General features: G+C 43.8%; 1 protein-coding gene across 5 annotated transcripts in view; it reads left to right on the top strand.

The window, feature by feature from the left end:
* SACS (sacsin molecular chaperone) overlaps positions 1-17,625 on the top strand; it is a 93,193-nt gene that overhangs the window by 37,819 nt on the left and 37,749 nt on the right. For 3 of the 5 annotated variants that reach the window (XM_028726326.2, XM_028726327.2, XM_028726325.2), the window contains one exon: positions 13,966-14,496. In XM_028726326.2, coding sequence (XP_028582159.2) covers positions 14,459-14,496 — 38 coding nt within the window. In that variant the 5' untranslated portion in view covers positions 13,966-14,458. Of the gene's footprint in view, positions 1-12,737; positions 13,752-13,965; positions 14,497-17,625 lie in introns of those variants that run through there. The other 2 variants (XM_028726328.2, XM_028726329.2) reach the window with 2 other exon arrangements.

Here is a 17,625-nt window from a genome sequence, read left to right as displayed (position 1 = left end):
TTGTGGCCCCGGGCACAATTTTGTGAGGAGGCGCAAACAGGTGCCCCCACAGCAGGCTCCTTTATCAGAGCCTGGCTGCAAGTGAGAAGGAGCTAAGCCTTGACTGGGTGCTTGTACCTGGCTGCAGCTCTGCCCCTGGGTCATGTCTGACCTAGGGAAGGAGAGCAGGACAATGGGCGGCAATGCTGCCACCCACCCAACTTGGCCGTGGCATGCCTTGCGCCGAGCCGCAGCAGCTCCGCCACCAGGGCAGGCCTGACCTGGTGGTGGAGAGCAGGAGGAGAGTGGGCAGCAGCTTCCCTGCCCCTCTCCTCCCCTGGACTGTGGCACCCAGAAAGGCGCCCCCGCCTCTCTTGTGGGAGCCCTCTGCACACCTACCCCAGGCAGCGTTGGCACACCTGCCACTGGGCTGCTGAAGAAGCCACTGCTGCACTCAGTTCCCCTCCCCCCTGGTATCCCATAACAGGGAGAGGAATGAAAAGGGCGGAGCAAAGAGAGAAGACAAAGGAGCCTTAGGCTGCTGGAGAAGGACCTGGGGAGAAGCCTCAGAGAGCAATGGGAAGGCAGGGACCTTCATCCCTCACAACTGGTTCATTGGGGCAAGACCTACCAGGAAGAGTTGCTGTGATCATCAGGCCTGCACTGTTTTGTTTTCTTTGAATAAAGAGTTAACTTCACTGACACCAGGTGTTTATTACTGACTTGCACCCGCCTCCAGTTATAGCTCTAGGGAATTCAGCAGAACATCAGTCTTCAGCTATTTTATTTATTTATCATAAGGATATTGGGCACTATTCTACAATGACAATGAGCGAACAATAATCACAGGGGAAACCTGTGATTCTAGTATGATGATGAGGCTGACAAAATTAATTAATTAATTAGTAGCCCACCCGACTGGCTTGTCTCAGCCACTCTGGGCAGCCTCCAACAAATATAAAACCACAGCAACACACCACACATTAAAATCTATACAGGGAAGTGTTCACCTACTGGCAATGCACATTTTTCAAGCTTTCTGATGCGTGTAGATTCTGCTACTAGCAGTTGCCTAACCTGAGCCTCATCCCAGGCAGCCTCTAAGGAAAGCTAATAGCCCATCCCTGATGTGAGAGATCCAGTATGCCATTATGGTGCAGGGGTTGCTCATGTGGTGCCCTCTGGGTGTTGCTGGACTTCTTCTCCCATCAGCATAGCCATTGGTGAGAGATGATGGGAGTGGTGGCTCAACATCTGGAAAGCACTATGATGAATACTAGCAGCAAGGTTGGCCATCGGTCAGGGAGTTCCTAGTTCAAATTTGCCCAGCCGCAAAATTTGCCGGCTGAACTTAGGCCTGTCACTAACCCACCTCACAGCATTTCTGTGAGGATTAATTTTTGATTTATTCTCTTGTTTTTTGATCCTAGGATTTACAGCAGGCATAGGCAAACTCCGGCCCTCCAGATGTTTGGGACTACAAGTCCCATCATCCCTGACCACTGATCCTGTTAGCTAGGAATACTGGGAATTGTAGTCCCAAACGTATGGAGGGCTGGAATTTGCCTATGCCTGATTTACAGAGTGTTGTGCAGATTGAAAACGTAAATACCTTTAAACGTTATGTTGCTCGCCACCCCAACCTCTGAGTGGTGTGAGATTCCATGGATATACAACCTGAACCTATGATGGAGGGGTTTGCAGCATTAACACCCTAAGAGGGTCTTCTTTCTTTCATAGCCACAACCTTGGATTCAAACAGAAACCAAACATTGTGCTCTCTCTGCCTTTTCCATCCCATCTCAACTCCAAACTCAGGGATTTGTCCTCTGTCTAGGAGCTCAAGGTGGGGTCCCACCCATTTGCTGTCTGGCATAGAACCCCCTCTCCTTAGCTTTCTTAATGGATGATCACATTTCCTTTGTTTCTTTAATGGCTCTTCACCTCATGTGATTACCTCATCAGGAAACTACCCTGGTTTCTATTTTAACACTTCCTGAATCCAGGGGTTCAGTGTCTGTCACCCAGTTTAACACTCCAGGCCTTGAGTAAAATTCTAACACTAACTAGATCTAGGAATTATGGGTGCCTGGCAACCCCAAACTCGTAACAATAATGTAAGTAGCAGCAGCACAGTTTAAGGGCATAAAACATATAGATCTCCAACATAAGACAGAACCAGAAACAGTCAGTAAAAAGCTTGGGTGAATAGTGTGGTGGTTGTTTACGCTTCTCTGAAAAATGACTGAAAAGTCCCTTGGGGGGCAGGGGAGGATGCAACTTCTGTAGAAGTATGACAGGTATGTTTTAAATTGGAAACCTCTAGCCCTCCGGACATCCCTGGGCCCCAGTTCCCATCAACCCCAGCTAGCATGACCAATGCTCAGGATTGATAGGAGCTGCACCCATTGGGGCAAATGGGGCACTGCTCCACCATCTTCAGTCTGCCCTCAGCTAGCCTCCACCTGCCTGCATTCTCACAGCTGTCAGCATCCTCTTCCTTAGGCTCTGTTGCCCTTGCAGAATTCAGGAGGGAGGAGGATGGGGACAGAACTAGAGTTTGGTGGCTCTGCCTGCCATTGGCTCTGGCTCCCCCTACTGTTGGTCTCCCAACCTTCTGTCCTATTAGTCTCAATGGACACCAGAACTACATGACCTGAAGAGCCAGATGATCCTCTGCACAGTGCACTGGAGAGAAGTATTTTCTACCCACAGACTGCAGTTTCCTCATTCTAGGTTTCTGCATAAACACCCCATACCAGGCCTGTTGGCTGGGAAGTGCACAGGAAAGTCCTGTTCCCACCACCCTGCTAAATAAAATATGGTCCTGGTCAGCTTCTCCATTTCCTAATTTGAGCTTTCAGTGGCTATTTGCAATATATGTCTATATCAAAAACCTTAACTGTGCTTCTCTCCTCCCCCACCCCCGCCCCAGATATATAAGATTCTTGTAGACCTTCTTTTACAGACAAAACAAAAAAAAATTCCTTCCAGTAGCACCTTAAAGACCAACTAAGTTAGTTCTTGGTATGAGCTTTCGTGTGCATGCCCACTTCTTCAGATACATTCTTTTACAGAGTACGTTTTCAAAAATCAGAGTTATCTACTGCTCCTGTCCTGCTAATCATTCTTCCTCTATTCCCTCCTTTGGAAGTGCTGAGGTCTTTGCTGTGGTTTTGCCCTGAGCTATTTAGCTCCCACTGCAGATTATTAGTGAAAAGTGTCCTGTGTGATATTGTAATAGGTCAGGACATTCATTGGGGACTATGCCACAGCAAATCTGTTACATCTTTAAAATTTCATGGGAGCCTTCTTTGTGTTTGCTGTGGCAGACTAATGTGGCAACGCATCTGGAACCATTCCAGTATTTAGCAGAAAGTAAGCTCAGACAAGTTATGCAGTGCCAGAGAGTTGTGCAAGGCATGGCAAAGAAGACGTTTTATTTTTAATGAATGGAAGTGTCGGGAAATAATGTCTATTTGTGTGTTTCACTGGGCTGGGACACTGAATGTCCCAGGAACCATTCAACAAGGGGAGCATCCCCTCATCTCATACTCTCTGAATCCCCATTCATCACTCTTAGTACTTAAACTTTGCATACATAAATTTTAAATGTAAATTTTAAGGTGAACTTAGCTATTTCACAGTTTCTGAATTTTGCAATGTAGTTCTTCGGGCAAGGAATGTGTACAAAAATACCTATACTAGGATAAAGTGTGCATAGATTAGTGAAAATTACATTTAAAAATGCATTGTACAGTCATACCTCGGGTTGTGAATGTGATCCGTGTGGGAGGCACGTTCGTAAGCCACAGCGTTCGTAACCCACAGCACCACTTCTGCACATGTGCGTGACGCGATCCGGCACTTCTACACATGTGCGTGACGTCATTTTGTGTTTCTGCGTGAGCGCCAAAACCTGGAAGTAACCCGTTCTGGTACTTCTGGGTTCAGCGCAGGCCGCAACCCGAAAACGCGCAACCCGCAGTGTTCGTAACCCGAGGTATGACTGTATTGAGGAATGTTGCTTTGCAAAAATGCATACACTAGGGGAAATTGCATTGAAAACATGTATCTTAGGTAGTTAATATTAGGCACCTCCTGGTAGGGCTGGGAATGTCCCCTTTATGAAAACCTGGAGAGATGCTGCCAGCCAGTGTCAGCAATACTGAGCTGGATGGTGCATTTTTGAAAAAGGATGATTAAAGGACCCTCTGTTTTTGCACCTGTATATTGTGGAGTGATTTCAATTCAGCCCTATGTGCAAAGTTCTGAATTTGTTTTCCTCACTCTCTCCTATGAGAAAAGCAAACACTTGGTACATCTAGCATGTGACACCCAAAGCCACTTGGAGTGTTTCTCTGTCAAGAGAATGTGAAATGCCTGCCTGCCAAGGGCTCCGGATTGCTGCCAATCTGTTTAAGAATCAAATTAATAGATGCAGAACTGCCCTCTTTGTGATTGCATATTTAGGTTACTGGCTTAGCTGCACACACTCTTTCTCTGTACACACACACACACACACACACCCACAAAAAGAAAGAGAGAGAGAGAGAGAGAGATTTCAGAGAGGAAAAATTATTCCCCAAATATAGAAATAAGGGTCAAATTCTTAACTCTTTTAAAGCAGACCTTTTTAGATAACAAGTTTACAGAATTTGATGGACACAGAAACAATTATCAATCAATTATTTATTCAGTTGCTGAGAAACACAAGGAGATATGCACTGTAATTTGTTGAATTGGAATTTGTTGAACTGAATTTGTTGAAATGGAAGGGGCTCTGTTTCTCCTGCCGCTTTGCTGAAGGGGCGCTGAGCAGAGATGTCGAGATTTTTTTTTTCCTGTTCTCCCCCTCCTATGGTCCGGTGCGTCCTATAGAGCGAAAAATATGGTAAATATATTCCTTCATGTGTTCCGAAAGCTATTGGGTGATTTCCCAAGTAGTTAATAATGACAAGTTAGCCCTTTTCTAATTATTTTGTCGGCTGCAGCTTTCACCATCCCAAAACATCTAGTGCGTCCAATAAAAAAACAACAGACAAACTTGTTTCAACGTCCTAATTGAGTTGGAAAGGTAAGCTTGAGTTGCCCATGGATGAGTAGTAGCAGCTCATTGGAACTGATGGTTCGGAGTTCACTGAAAGGTGAGCAAGAGAGCTATGAACTGGTAACCTTAGGAGGGAGCAGCTGGCTAGTGCATCTGTGAGAATGAGGAGGAGGCCCCCAGTGGGGCACAAGACACAACAGGCCCACATAAAGTTGTCTGTTGCTGGTTCTGGTATTTCTAGGATCTGGAGCTGGTGCAGGAAGCAGAGCCAGATTGTATCCAGTTTGTCTTAAATGACTAGGCTGTAAGGGGGGACCATGGGTTCATTATTTGCATAGTCTTAGGATGAGATGAGGATATTCCAGAGTGGTAGAAGCTCCCATTTTGGATTTAAATTGTCCATTTCTTGCTTGCATCAGTGTGTACACACCATAACGTCCAAGATCACAGTATCCTGAGGCAACATTTTAAAATACAATTCTATTGGTATTGTTGTTGGTGCTGAACCAATTTGATTTTGTATACTATGCTACTTGGACTAGGATTCCCAAACCTGGCAATTCCCCCCCTCTACAAGCTGAATCCACAGACTTGCAGACAGAAATTCTTACGGTAGAGCGTAACTAAGCGGAAGGCTTGGATTTAGCTATTCCCTCGGAAAAGGCACAAATACCAACAGTCATGTAGTAACCGTTACCCACTCGCCCACACTACCCTTCCATCACCCGACTCTGCTCTCCGGCCAGTCCAGGTTTCTTGAGTAGGTTAGCGAGGGAGTTACTTTTCACAAACACAGGCCGAAATCACACCGGTAGGGCTGCCACCACTCCCTTTAGTTCAGGGGAACCCCAAAGGCACAATCCAGGGAGAAGAGCGTGTCCAATTTAACCTGGCAATTCCCCCCCAGCTCTACCTCTCTTTTAAATCAGAACCAGTGAAGGCGGTGAAGGTCCTGCGTGAGTGTCTGGAGGCGGTTGGAGGATGGATGGTGGCTAACAGATTGAGATTGAATCCTGACAAGACAGAAGTACTGTTTTTGGGGGACAGGAGGCGGGCAGGTGTGGAGGATTCCCTGGTCCTGAATGGGGTAACTGTGCCCCTGAAGGACCAGGTGCGCAGCCTGGGAGTCATTTTGGACTCACAGCTGTCCATGGAGGCACAGGTCAAATCTGTGTCCAGGGCAGCTGTTTACCAGCTCCATCTGGTACGTAGGCTGAGACCCTATCTGCCTGCGGACTGTCTCGCCAGAGTGGTGCATGCTCTGGTTATCTCCCGCTTGGACTAATGCAATGCACTCTACGTGGGGCTACCTTTGAAGGTGACTCGGAAACTACAACTAATCCAGAATGCGGCAGCTAGACTGGTGACTGGGGGCGGCCGCCGAGACCATATAACACCGGTCTTGAAAGACCTACATTGGCTCCCAGTACGTTTCCGAGCACAATTCAAAGTGTTGGTGCTGACCTTTAAAGCCCTAAACGGCCTCGGTCCAGTATACCTGAAGGAGCGTCTCCACCCCCATCATTCTGCCCGGACGCTGAGGTCCAGCGCCGAGGGCCTTCTGGCGGTTCCCTCATTGCGAGAAGCAAAGCTACAGGGAACCAGGCAGATGGCCTTCTCGGTAGTGGCGCCCGCCCTGTGGAACGCCCTTCCAGCAGATGTCAAAGCGATAAACAACTACCTAACATTCAGAAGACATCTTAAGGCAGCCCTGTTCAGGGAAGTTTTTAACATGTGATTTTACTGTATTTTTGGTTTTTATGGAAGCCGCCCAGAGTGGCTGGGGAGGCCCAGCCAGATGGGCGGGGTATAAATAATAAATTATTATTATTATTATTATTATTATTAAAAAGGCAAATGGATGTTGGTCTATTTTTTATTTTTCTTTGGTGGGGGGTTGAGGGAGTTGTCTTGTTTTATATGTTTTGGGGTGTGTAGGGTCTCCCTGTTTTTGGGAGTGGGGGGAGGTCTGAGCAGTTTTTCCTCTGGAAAGTGGGTATGCTGTAGTGCCCACAACAGTATCTTAGATTTCTTAAAAAAAATACCCTCAAGCCTGAAAATGTTGGGGACCCCTGTTGTAACCTGTATTCATGAATGCATAAATTCTGGATGGTGTCAAAAACACTGGGTATCGCACCCTTGGCCAAAGCTGAAACAGAATAAGGATATGAGGGATGTTAGCTGCACCAAGTTATTAGCTGTGTTGATTGATCATCTAAATTTACAAGTAAATGCAACAAAGAAATTGTAGATGGTGGTGATGGACCATATTTTTTGCTCTATAGGACGCACTTTTCCCCCTCCAAAAATTAAGGGGAAATGTGTGTGCGTCCTGTGGAGCGAATGCAGGCTGCTTGGCTTCAGCGATAGCAACGCGAAGCCTCCAAAGCGCAGAGGGAGCGCTCCCTCCGCACTACAGAGGCTTCGTGTTGCTTTCGCTGAAGCCTGGAGAGCGAGAGGGGTCGGTGCGCACCGACCCTTCTCACTCTCCAGGCTTCAGGGATAGCCGCCTGAAGCCTTTGGAGCGCAGCGGGAACTCGTGCTGCGCTCCGAAGGCTTCGGGTCAGTGAAGTATTGCTCTCCCGGCTTCAGCAAAAGGAACCCAAAGCCTTTGGAGCACAGTGCGAGTTCCCGCTGCACTCCGAAGGCTTCAGGCGGCTATCCCTGAAGACTTTGGAGTGCAGCAGGAACTCCTGGCTTCAGCAGAGAGGGAGAGCTGCGCAGCACCCCTTCAGCGAAGCAGGAGGAGAAATGGAAGGGGCTCCATTTCTCCTGCCGCTTCGCTGAAGGAACGCTGAGCAGAGAGGGGGAGATTTTTTTTTTCTTGTTCTCCCCCTCTAAAACAAGGTGTGTCCTATGGTCAGGTGTGTCCTATAGAGCGAAAAATACGGTAATTATGAACAGTACTTAGTGCTAGAAAGTATAATCTAGTTGAATTCTGCATTTCTGCTGTGTCCATACCATAAAATGCAAGAAAATACTCTGTATATCTGAAATACTGCTGTGCTGTATATTTCCCCCTTCCTTCCTAACCCATGAAAAAATATAAATGTACAATACATTCCTTTCTAGCACAAACTAATGGTACGTGGGTGGCGCTGTGGCCTAAACCACCAAACCTCTTGGACTTGCCAATTCTAAGTTTGGCAGTTTGAATCCGTGTGATGGGGTGAGCTCCCGTTGCTTTGTCCCAGCTCCTGCCAACCTAGCAGTTCGAAAGCATACCAGCGTGAATAGATAAATAGGTATCACTGTGGTGGGAAGGTAAACGGCATTTCCGTGTGCTCTGGCACTCGTCACAGTGTTTCATGTGCCAGAAGTGGTTTCATCATGCTGGCCACATGACCCAGAAAAGCTGACTGGGGACAAATGCCCCAGTTCTGCACCCCATAGTTGAATTTGACTGGACTTAATCGTCCAGGGGTCCTTTACCTTTTTTTACCTTTTCTAATTAAAACACTGTATAGACTGTCCCCCCAGCTCTACATTTGCCCTGTGTCTGCCTACTGTTTTAATTCAACACCCATAACAGTTACATGTACACACCCCTTGGCCTGAAGGGTAAAGTGTGTCCAGATGTTTGCTTTTATTATTATTTCCACATTTAAAAGGTCTAATGAAACGGTTATACAAAGCTATCTATAGGCCTGTTCAGAGGTTATGATCCCTTATTACAAATTATTCTAAATTGTTGATTAAAAGGTTGGAACTAGTCCTGGAACACTTTGTCTGAAGATGTGCAGCTTTCCTGAATGGGGTGGATAGCTGCAGTAAAAATGAGGATCTTACTGAAAACTGTAGTTGTGTTTTGGATTCTGTTAATTTCTATCTTTCTATCTCTTGACAATGTCAAAGCTGAACTAGATTCAATAGCATATTGAGGAGTTGATTTGGAATACTGAAATTCTTAGGGTTAAAATTCTGTAGTGCAAGAAAATACTTTTGAAAAAAGAATAAAGGATCCATACTTAATCAAATATTAGCACAAGTTTTAACTTCAGGATTGTAGTGGATGGAACCTAGCATAGTTTTGCAGTATTCTGTGTATGAAATATCAGTCACCGCCCATGAAAAAATGTTGTTGTATATTTAAAGAAAATTCTGAGAAGCGGCCTTTTTAGGGTAACGGAGAGAAAAATCAAAGACAATTTATTATTAAAAATGTCTTCTGAGAAATTTCAGCTCTGCTCAAGTATCAACAGCACACAATGCAGAACTAAAAATATATTTCTAGGGAAAAGAAAACCTTCAAAAATATGGCCCAATTGTACACCCAGAGTTCCTTTTAAGACTTTTCTTTACAAATCCCACAAAGATTCAGTTGCTGTCATTAATATCGGCTTTCAGCACATGCGACCTGCCATTATTGGAATGGTGTTTAATCGCACAAGACAAGCAATTGAACATTCTAATCTTTGAGGGGTGGTCGTGTCTCTTTTAAAAAAGTGTCTGTGGCATGCAGCAAATTTGTGGCCCTAATCTCCAATATTGCTAGAGACACATTTTCAGCATAGTACAGGTTTCAGATGCCATGTGGAATTCATACATCAAAAGGCGAGAGTCACTCCGCTAAATTTCCTGGCTAAATATATACACCGTGTAGCTACATGTGGTCATGTTTTTGGGGGGAGTGGGCTTGCATAACATTCTTCTTATGTCAGCAAATGGTATACAGCTGGGAATTTTCTGGGCCCCGTTTGGCTGAAAAGACCTGTGGTTTATTAATAATGAATTCTTTCCTGAGTTCTACTTAGTTTTTTTGATTACAAGCCTATGGTAATGCTTACAAAATATTTGCAACTTGCAACCGGGCATCTTGAACTGTGGTGTGACTCTGTTTCTTCATGGCAGTTTGAAAAATTTAGGACCATATCTTGCAATATATTTCATCTGGCAACTGAGCAAGCCCCCCAAAGCAGAAATAGTGTAGATGCACATATGCAATTTCCCATGTGACCCACTACAGAAAATTACAATATAAACGTAATGAATCTTCCCGTTTCTAGCTTCTGACAATTAAGAAAAAGCGAGCCTCACTAATGATGGGTGCATCTTTCTACAACTGGTCTAGACGGATGACTCATGTGGTCCACCATCCTGGCTATTGTCTCATTTCTCCTTCACAGTATAATGGTATAGTTAGGTAATTTTACACCAGACCTAATAGCATTTTAGGTGATCACCTCTTCAGATGATAATCTGCATTACTTTTCCTTTACATACTTTGAAATGTGGCAGATCAGCACTGATATGCTTGAGGGCTGCTCTGTTTATTCTACTGAGTGAGGCTCTAGACTTCTGCTCCAAAGCCCTGCCCTAATGACACCATTACCAGCAAAGCCTTTAAAGAAATAAGTTTTAATAGTGAAAATGTGCCATTACACTCATGAACCACCAACTCCGCCTGCTACTTTGTTTTCGCAGAAACGAAAGCCAGCTGCTTCATGTTCTGAGGACTTGGCTGCAATACCTTCTCCGAGTTCCCTTTTATTCTACCATGCTGAAGCAAAACAATGGAAGTGTGCATAAATGCAAATGTATATTTGGATGTATGCTATCAAGCTCATTGTGCTTTTGTAGGAGGGAGGAACTCACCAACAGCGTGAGTGCTTACAAAGAAGATCCTGCCATCAGGAGGAAAGGCAATTTTTGCCAATTCTTCCTGCCCCCTAAGTCCCTAGCCCCATTTGCTATGCTGATCCAGAATGTCCTCACAGTAATTCACAGCAGATTAGCAGAGGGACTGAGTGGGGAATTCAGTGAAAGTTACCTCCCCTTTCTGCTGCCCTATAAGTGGAACTCAGTTCAGAGGATGCTCAGAAGCTTACTTGGATTCAAGCCTAATACAGACCTAATACCGAACTAAAACACGAACAGATTCCACATTTTTGTCTTCTATGAATGGGAAGGCAGTTTGATTCCATGGCAAAACCTCTCATGTTTTATTAGTTCCTCCTGTCATCTGAACAATTCCTCCTTGATCATTTTTATTTGTTTTAAACAGATTCATCTAGAGAAAAATTGCGGTAAACAAATATGTTTCATATTCTATATTTCATTTCATTTCATTATAAACTCTTTCCTCCCTTCTTTTCTTTTTTTGGCTTCTCATTATTGGGTCAGCTGTCTTGGATGCAAGAATAGGGTTTCAGTGGGGCTAAAGGCTGGTTGGCTGGCAGCCAGATCATTATGAGGGAGAGACAGTGAGATGCGATTCCCCGGCCCATGAATGAATGGAATACTCATTACGGTTGGCAACTCCGTGTGTCTGAAGTTTCTTTGGTCTGACCCAGGGGTGCTGGCACATGTTTTAATGAGCAATGTAGTTTCATCCAAAGTTTCTGAAAATGAGTGATTTCTGCTTAGAATAATAGCAGTCAAGGCAATTATCTTTACATAAAGAGCATTGATGTTTCGGCAGCACCATTTCCCCCTTTTCAGACCAATCCAGTGGGGTTTTTCTTTATCCCAAGAGTCTTTTGAAGGTAGTGTGTCTATATCAAACCTTTGGGCAAAATTGTCTCCAGGCAACAAGTCCCTTAAATAGGCCTGGTCTGCTCAGGCTGGGGAAAGTGCATGTTAGAGCATTGCCAGCCCCATCAGTTTGCTATACCATCCCCTCTTTTAATCCAGCATATATGTTTTGAATTCCACCATTCCTCCAAAGAACTGAGGTAGCATACATTGTCTCCTTTCTTACTACCCATTTCAATCTCATGTGATAAACTCCCTTTCTGATAAGACCACTGGGAGCATACTTTTTATCTCTGCAATCCCTGAGGGAGCTACATGTCTCCCAGCCTCAACCTTGGCTTACATCATGATCATTTATTAGTTATATGCTGCCCATTTGACTGGGTTGCCCCAGCCACTATGGACCTGATTAGATTATTGGGCTTACATGCTCCCTCTTCTCCTCCCAGCCCCTTCAGATGGAACAATCCTTCTCAGTTTAAAGCCAATCATAATTTGCTCTTTCATCTGAACCAGCAAACAATGTTTACCACTAAAAACCAGGATCAGAAACTAGGGGAAGTGTGGTTTGCTTCAAAAGGGTACGGTAAGGAAGCAGTGCAATACTGTATGCAAGGGCTCATTTGGAAGGAAGGGTGGGATATAAATTTAATAAATAAAATAAATAAGGGTAAGAGGGAAGGAAGTTTCCAATCCTGGTGGTCTAGCCTTATATCCATACCAACTCTGTGGTTTTTTTTATAAGATATTTATTAAGGTTTTTTAAAGATTTATATAAAATAGAAAAAACAGAAAAAACAAAAATACATACATACAAAATACATACTACAACAAGTATAATTTCAATCCCTTATATTCATAAAACCTATTTTCCCGACCTCCTCATACCTCCCCTTTCTATATTCTAATCTCTAAATCAAATCAGCAAATCCCTCCCCTATTTTCTATTTAATTTTTAACCTTTCTTTTCTTATTTACCTAATCATTACAGCTGAAAACCACTAAATTTCTAAATCAACATCGTTCTAACATTCCATAATTTTGCAATATTTCTTAAGATAGTCCTTAAATTTCTTCCAATCTTCTTCCGCCGTCTCTTTTCCCTGGTCTCGGATTCTGCCGGTCATTTCTGCCAGTCCCATATAGTCTATAACCTTCATCTGCCATTCTTCCACGGTGGGTAGATCTTCTGTCTTCCAATACTTCACGATGAGTATTATCCATACCAACTCTGGGTGAACTGGCTGCATTGAGTGTATTGAACTACTTGCAACTGATGGCACTGAATAATGGAACTGAGATGCTTTGATTGTGGAAGAGAGATCACTCAACAGTGGGCTGAATAGTATATAGTTTGATTACACTGCTTAGTAAATATCACACTTGCTTCATGTCATTTCTGACACTTGTTATCTAATCCTCTTATCTAATTCTTGCTGACTCTAATAAGATTGCTACTGCTGAATTTGAGTCAACCCTGCATTTCTCTGGCACTGGGTTATTCTGTGCAAAAGTTTCTGTGTGTGCATGAAAACAAAAATAAACATAGGGCGAACAATAAAATGTGTGTGTGCATGTGGCATATTGAGGAGAATTACACAGAATTTTTTTTTTATCAGGTATGGTTGTCCAAAAATTAGCTTAAGAAAAATGTCCTGAATTAATGTTTGGCTAATGCTTGTAATGTGAAATCTTTATATTTGAATGGAAAGGTTTTGAACATATTGCACTTTCCCAAGTAAAGCTATATTCTTAAACATGCTGACGTTAATGTAATTTCCACTTAAATCAATTGGACCGAACAACGTATGAATGGCCCTCTTGGATGAGACTAAAGGCATCCGTGCCCCTATAACTAAATACCTATAAGAAGCTCACTTAGCCCCCCTTAAAGCTCCCATTTGAGTGCTTCACAATCCCTTTTTGTTTTTAGCACCCTGAATAGATAGAGTGAGCAACTTGGCCTTCCTGTTGCTCACTCCTAAGTGAATAAGTTACAAAGCACCAATCGGAAGACCTCATTTTTTACATTCTTCTGTGATCAGATCAGACCATATACCCACAAGCAGTTTTTCTCCCTGTAAGTAAAAAATATTCCTTCTTTCCCCCATGCAACAGAATGCTAGCAAGGGTTAAATAGTATATCACCTGGGACAAGAAGAAAGTAGATCTCTAGCTTTTAACTAATACATAATGTCTTCTACAGAAAGTGGATACTTGCATTTTTCCTGCGATTGCACCGTAAAAGGTAAAGAAAAGTCCTTAACTTTTTTCTTGCTCTCCCTCTGCTTACAAGCACAATACTGCGCGGAGGAATTTATAATTAGAAGCATGACTCATAATAGCCAGAAACTGCAGTGATGTCTTCAGAGGAAATGACATTTCCATACCCTTCAGAGGTAGTTTCAATCTGCATTTCATGCCAATCTTCTGACATACTCGTTTTCTTTTTTATCCATCAGGAGCACAGATCTAATGTTAAGACATGGCCATTAGCGAATCCAGAGGAGGAAACAGGGCATACTCAAGTGCAAACATTTGGATCCCAGAAAATAAGAAAGTAACAGCTTCCACATTCTCACTTACTTTCAGCAAGAGATAAAGTTCACCTACTGTAAGAGAGAGAATGATGTGACGTTCCTTCAAGCTGTGGAACAAATCCATATAATGCTCCTGGCACAGCACCACTCTGCTTAATCTGTAGATGAATGCAAGAAAGCCAAGCCCTCTGAAGAGTTACTCACAGAGAAAGATTTGAAGGAAGCTGAAGAAGGAGCGACAAGGGGAAACTACAGCGCGGTTTTGGGTCGAAAGGCTTAAGAAATTAGTGAAATGTTCCACATGATCAGTCAAAGCTCTCTTTTTTTTGAGATGAGAGACTGATGTACAGTCACAGAAGGAAAAAAGGAAACAGCTGCATCTATGTCTGCTTTGTATTCCTAGTGGGAAGATATCATGGCCACAGAAAGCATGAAGAACAATGACAGCCTCAGGTAAATAACTAATGTAAAACTTCCCGATAAAAGTAGACTTGTGAGCATTATCGGATCTTCCTCCTTGTTTTCCATGGGAAGAAAATGGGGCAGATGTGAACACACACACACACACACACACACACACACAGGATTGGTTTGCACATAACGTCAAACTATGGTTTGGTACCATGGAGACAAACCTTGGGCCTGTGCTTCTGCACTGGCACTTTCCCCTTTTATCCCTCTTCCCGACCTTTTGCACTTTGCTTAGTTACTTCCTTCCTTGTTTGTGAGAAATTACAATTTCCCATTACACTCAAAACACCAAACTATGGTTTTGCACTTGCCCTGCAACCCAGGATTGTAAACCAGGGCAAATCCGTGGTTTGGGAGTATATGTGAGTGAGTAAATGTATGAACCCTCTGCTCTCAAGGTACAGCTGCAATATGAGTAGGGCTGGGCAATATCTGATTTTCAACATTGTGATATATCATCATCTAAACATTGCAATATACTGATATATCACGATGTCTGAAATAAGGAATTGAGCTATGTAGAGGCATTGGCTGGTATCACGGTTTTTCCTGCTCCGTGATTTTTGCTGGTGCCTGCTCTTGTGATTCGCTGCCTGCTGCATGAGGCAGGGAAGAGATGAGCCAGCAGAGATAACAGGGGCTGCAGGAATTGAGAAAAGCATTGGCTGGCTGCGCACATTGTGATTTTTGCATAGCACACACACACACATCATGATTTACGATATATTGCCAGGTCAAAATCATGATATGGACTTCAAACTGATTTCGGACAATTTATTGATATATTGTGCAGCCCCAAATAAGTGTTTCCAAACGGGCTGCTTCTTGGCTATTTGATTGCTATCCCACACTTTCCAGTGTGATTATACCATCACTTTTCTAGCTGCAAAAATTCTGATAAGAAAAGTGACAAAAATGGCCATGGAAAGTGTACCATTAGCTGTCAGTTTCATCCAACCTCTGTGTTGACATATCAGGATGAATGCTCAGTAAACAACAGGTCTAGAAGCTCCCCTAGATTGGGTTAAGAGGCATAGGAACATAGGAAGCTACCTGAGTCAGACCAAGACTAGAAGTGGCTCCTCTGGGTTTTAGATAGGAGATACTTCAAGCCCTACTTGGAGACACCTGGGACAGAATCTGGGCCTTCTGTATGCAAAGCAGGTTGCCTTCCACTGGGCTATGGCCCTTCCTGGTCATCTCCCTGCCCCCCCCCCCAAATCCTAGGAACTATAGTTTTGTGAGAACTTATAAGCTTCAACAGCACCTTCTCCAGACTACACTTCCCACAATTCTTTAAGGTTCTTGTGTAGCTTGCAAGTAATCAATCCTCAGTGAAATCATAGAATCATAGAACTGTAGTGTTGGAAGGGACACTGACGATCATCTAGTTCAACCCCCTGCAATGCAGGAATATGCAGCTGTCCCATACGGGGATCGAACCTGCAACCTTGGTGTTATCAGCACCATGCTCAAGCCAACTGAGCTATCCAGTGGGTTTTAGCTTCCATATCTTGCTTGAGTATTGATCAGAATGAATCTACATCACAATCCTAAACATTGCACGTTAGCCTAAAAAACTAGTGTAAATGTCACATTTTTGACATATTGATGCATAGTTGGTATAACTGTTCTAAGCACTCACAGCTGGGCTATTAGTTCTAAGCATGCAGGGTTGAATCCATTAATAATTTCTCATTGGTTTCAACAGGTCTATTCATGAGGCAGTTCTAATCTTATTCTCTTGACAGTAAATTGTTTAAACAGGTTTTAATATGGTATTTTTACATTTATATATCCTGCTCTGGGGACTACTATTATTATTATTATTATTATTATTATTATTATTATTATTATTATTATATCCTGCCCAAAGGACATGCCAAAGAAGCCCAAGGTGACAAACACACAAGTGATAAAGCAATTAAAGCATCTAAAAACTGTTGCAATACAGGTGCAGGCTGGGATAGATCTCAGTGATGAAGGGCAGGTAAGAAATCAAGTGATTGTTGGTATTGAGACTGCAGAACTACAGGCAACTCAAGCCTCCCAGGGTTTCCTAGTTGGTCCCGACAGGGTTGTTTTGAAAGTTTGTGTAATCTGGGACACCAACTCTTCACAAAAGGGGTGCTTTCTTGTCAAATGTTTTCAAGTCAAATGGCCATTTTGGAAGAACTGCTTCGATTTCTGCAAGATTCATTTCAGTCCCAATTGTGGTGCTCAAATTAGGCCCTGCCTACTTGTTGCAGCAAAAAGGGATGCTGGTGGCGCTGTGGGTTAAACCACAGAGCCTAGGACTTGCCAATCAGAAGGTCGGTGGTTCAAATCCCCACGACGGGGTGAGCTCCCGTTGCTCGGTCCCTGCTCCTGCCAACCTAGCAGTTCGAAAGCACCTCAAAGTGCAAGTAGATAAATAGGTACCGCTCCGGCGGGAAGGTAAACAGCATTTCCGTGCGCTGCTCTGGTTCGCCAGAAGCGGCTTAGTCATGCTGGCCACATGACCCGGAAGCTGTACGCCGGCTCCCTCGGCCAATAAAGCGAGATGAGCGCCGCAACCCCAGAGTCGGTCACGACTGGACCTAATGGTCAGGGGTCCCTTTACCTTTTTACTTGTTGCAGCCTGACAAACAGAGATGGCCTTCCTTGACTTCACTCTAGGATTGTGCTATTATTTCTCCCAATGCTTATTACGTTTACACCAGCATTGCTGGTGTAGTGTGAGCACTGCTCCTTGACCAGTGTTGCTGCACAGCATTTCTTTTAACTTAATCAAAAAGGCCTGTGTGTTGCCTATGCAAATATTTCCACTTGAGGTTGGCTATCAGAAAGAGGGCAATAAAAGAACCTGCAAACATTTCCAGGCAGCCACTTCTGTGATGACATTAATCCAATTTAAAACACCATTGATTTCAAGCCCCTGTCTTTAGTCAGTTTTGCTGTGCAAATTGGCCCAATTCCACTGCACAATCCACCCCCCCCCGCCACTGCTAGCAAAGATTTAATTGCCTTGCCCAAGAGCTTATTATAAATATCCCCCCTGATTCAGGGTCTTTAAGGATTCTCAAATTTGAGGAGACAGCTGAATGTTAATCCATGGTTTCTGTTTCACTC

The sequence above is a fragment of the Podarcis muralis genome, chromosome 4 (genome assembly GCF_964188315.1).
Source record: "Podarcis muralis chromosome 4, rPodMur119.hap1.1, whole genome shotgun sequence".
Classification (NCBI taxonomy): Eukaryota; Metazoa; Chordata; class Lepidosauria; order Squamata; family Lacertidae; genus Podarcis; species Podarcis muralis.
This window is presented reverse-complemented; position numbering and strand designations above follow the sequence as displayed.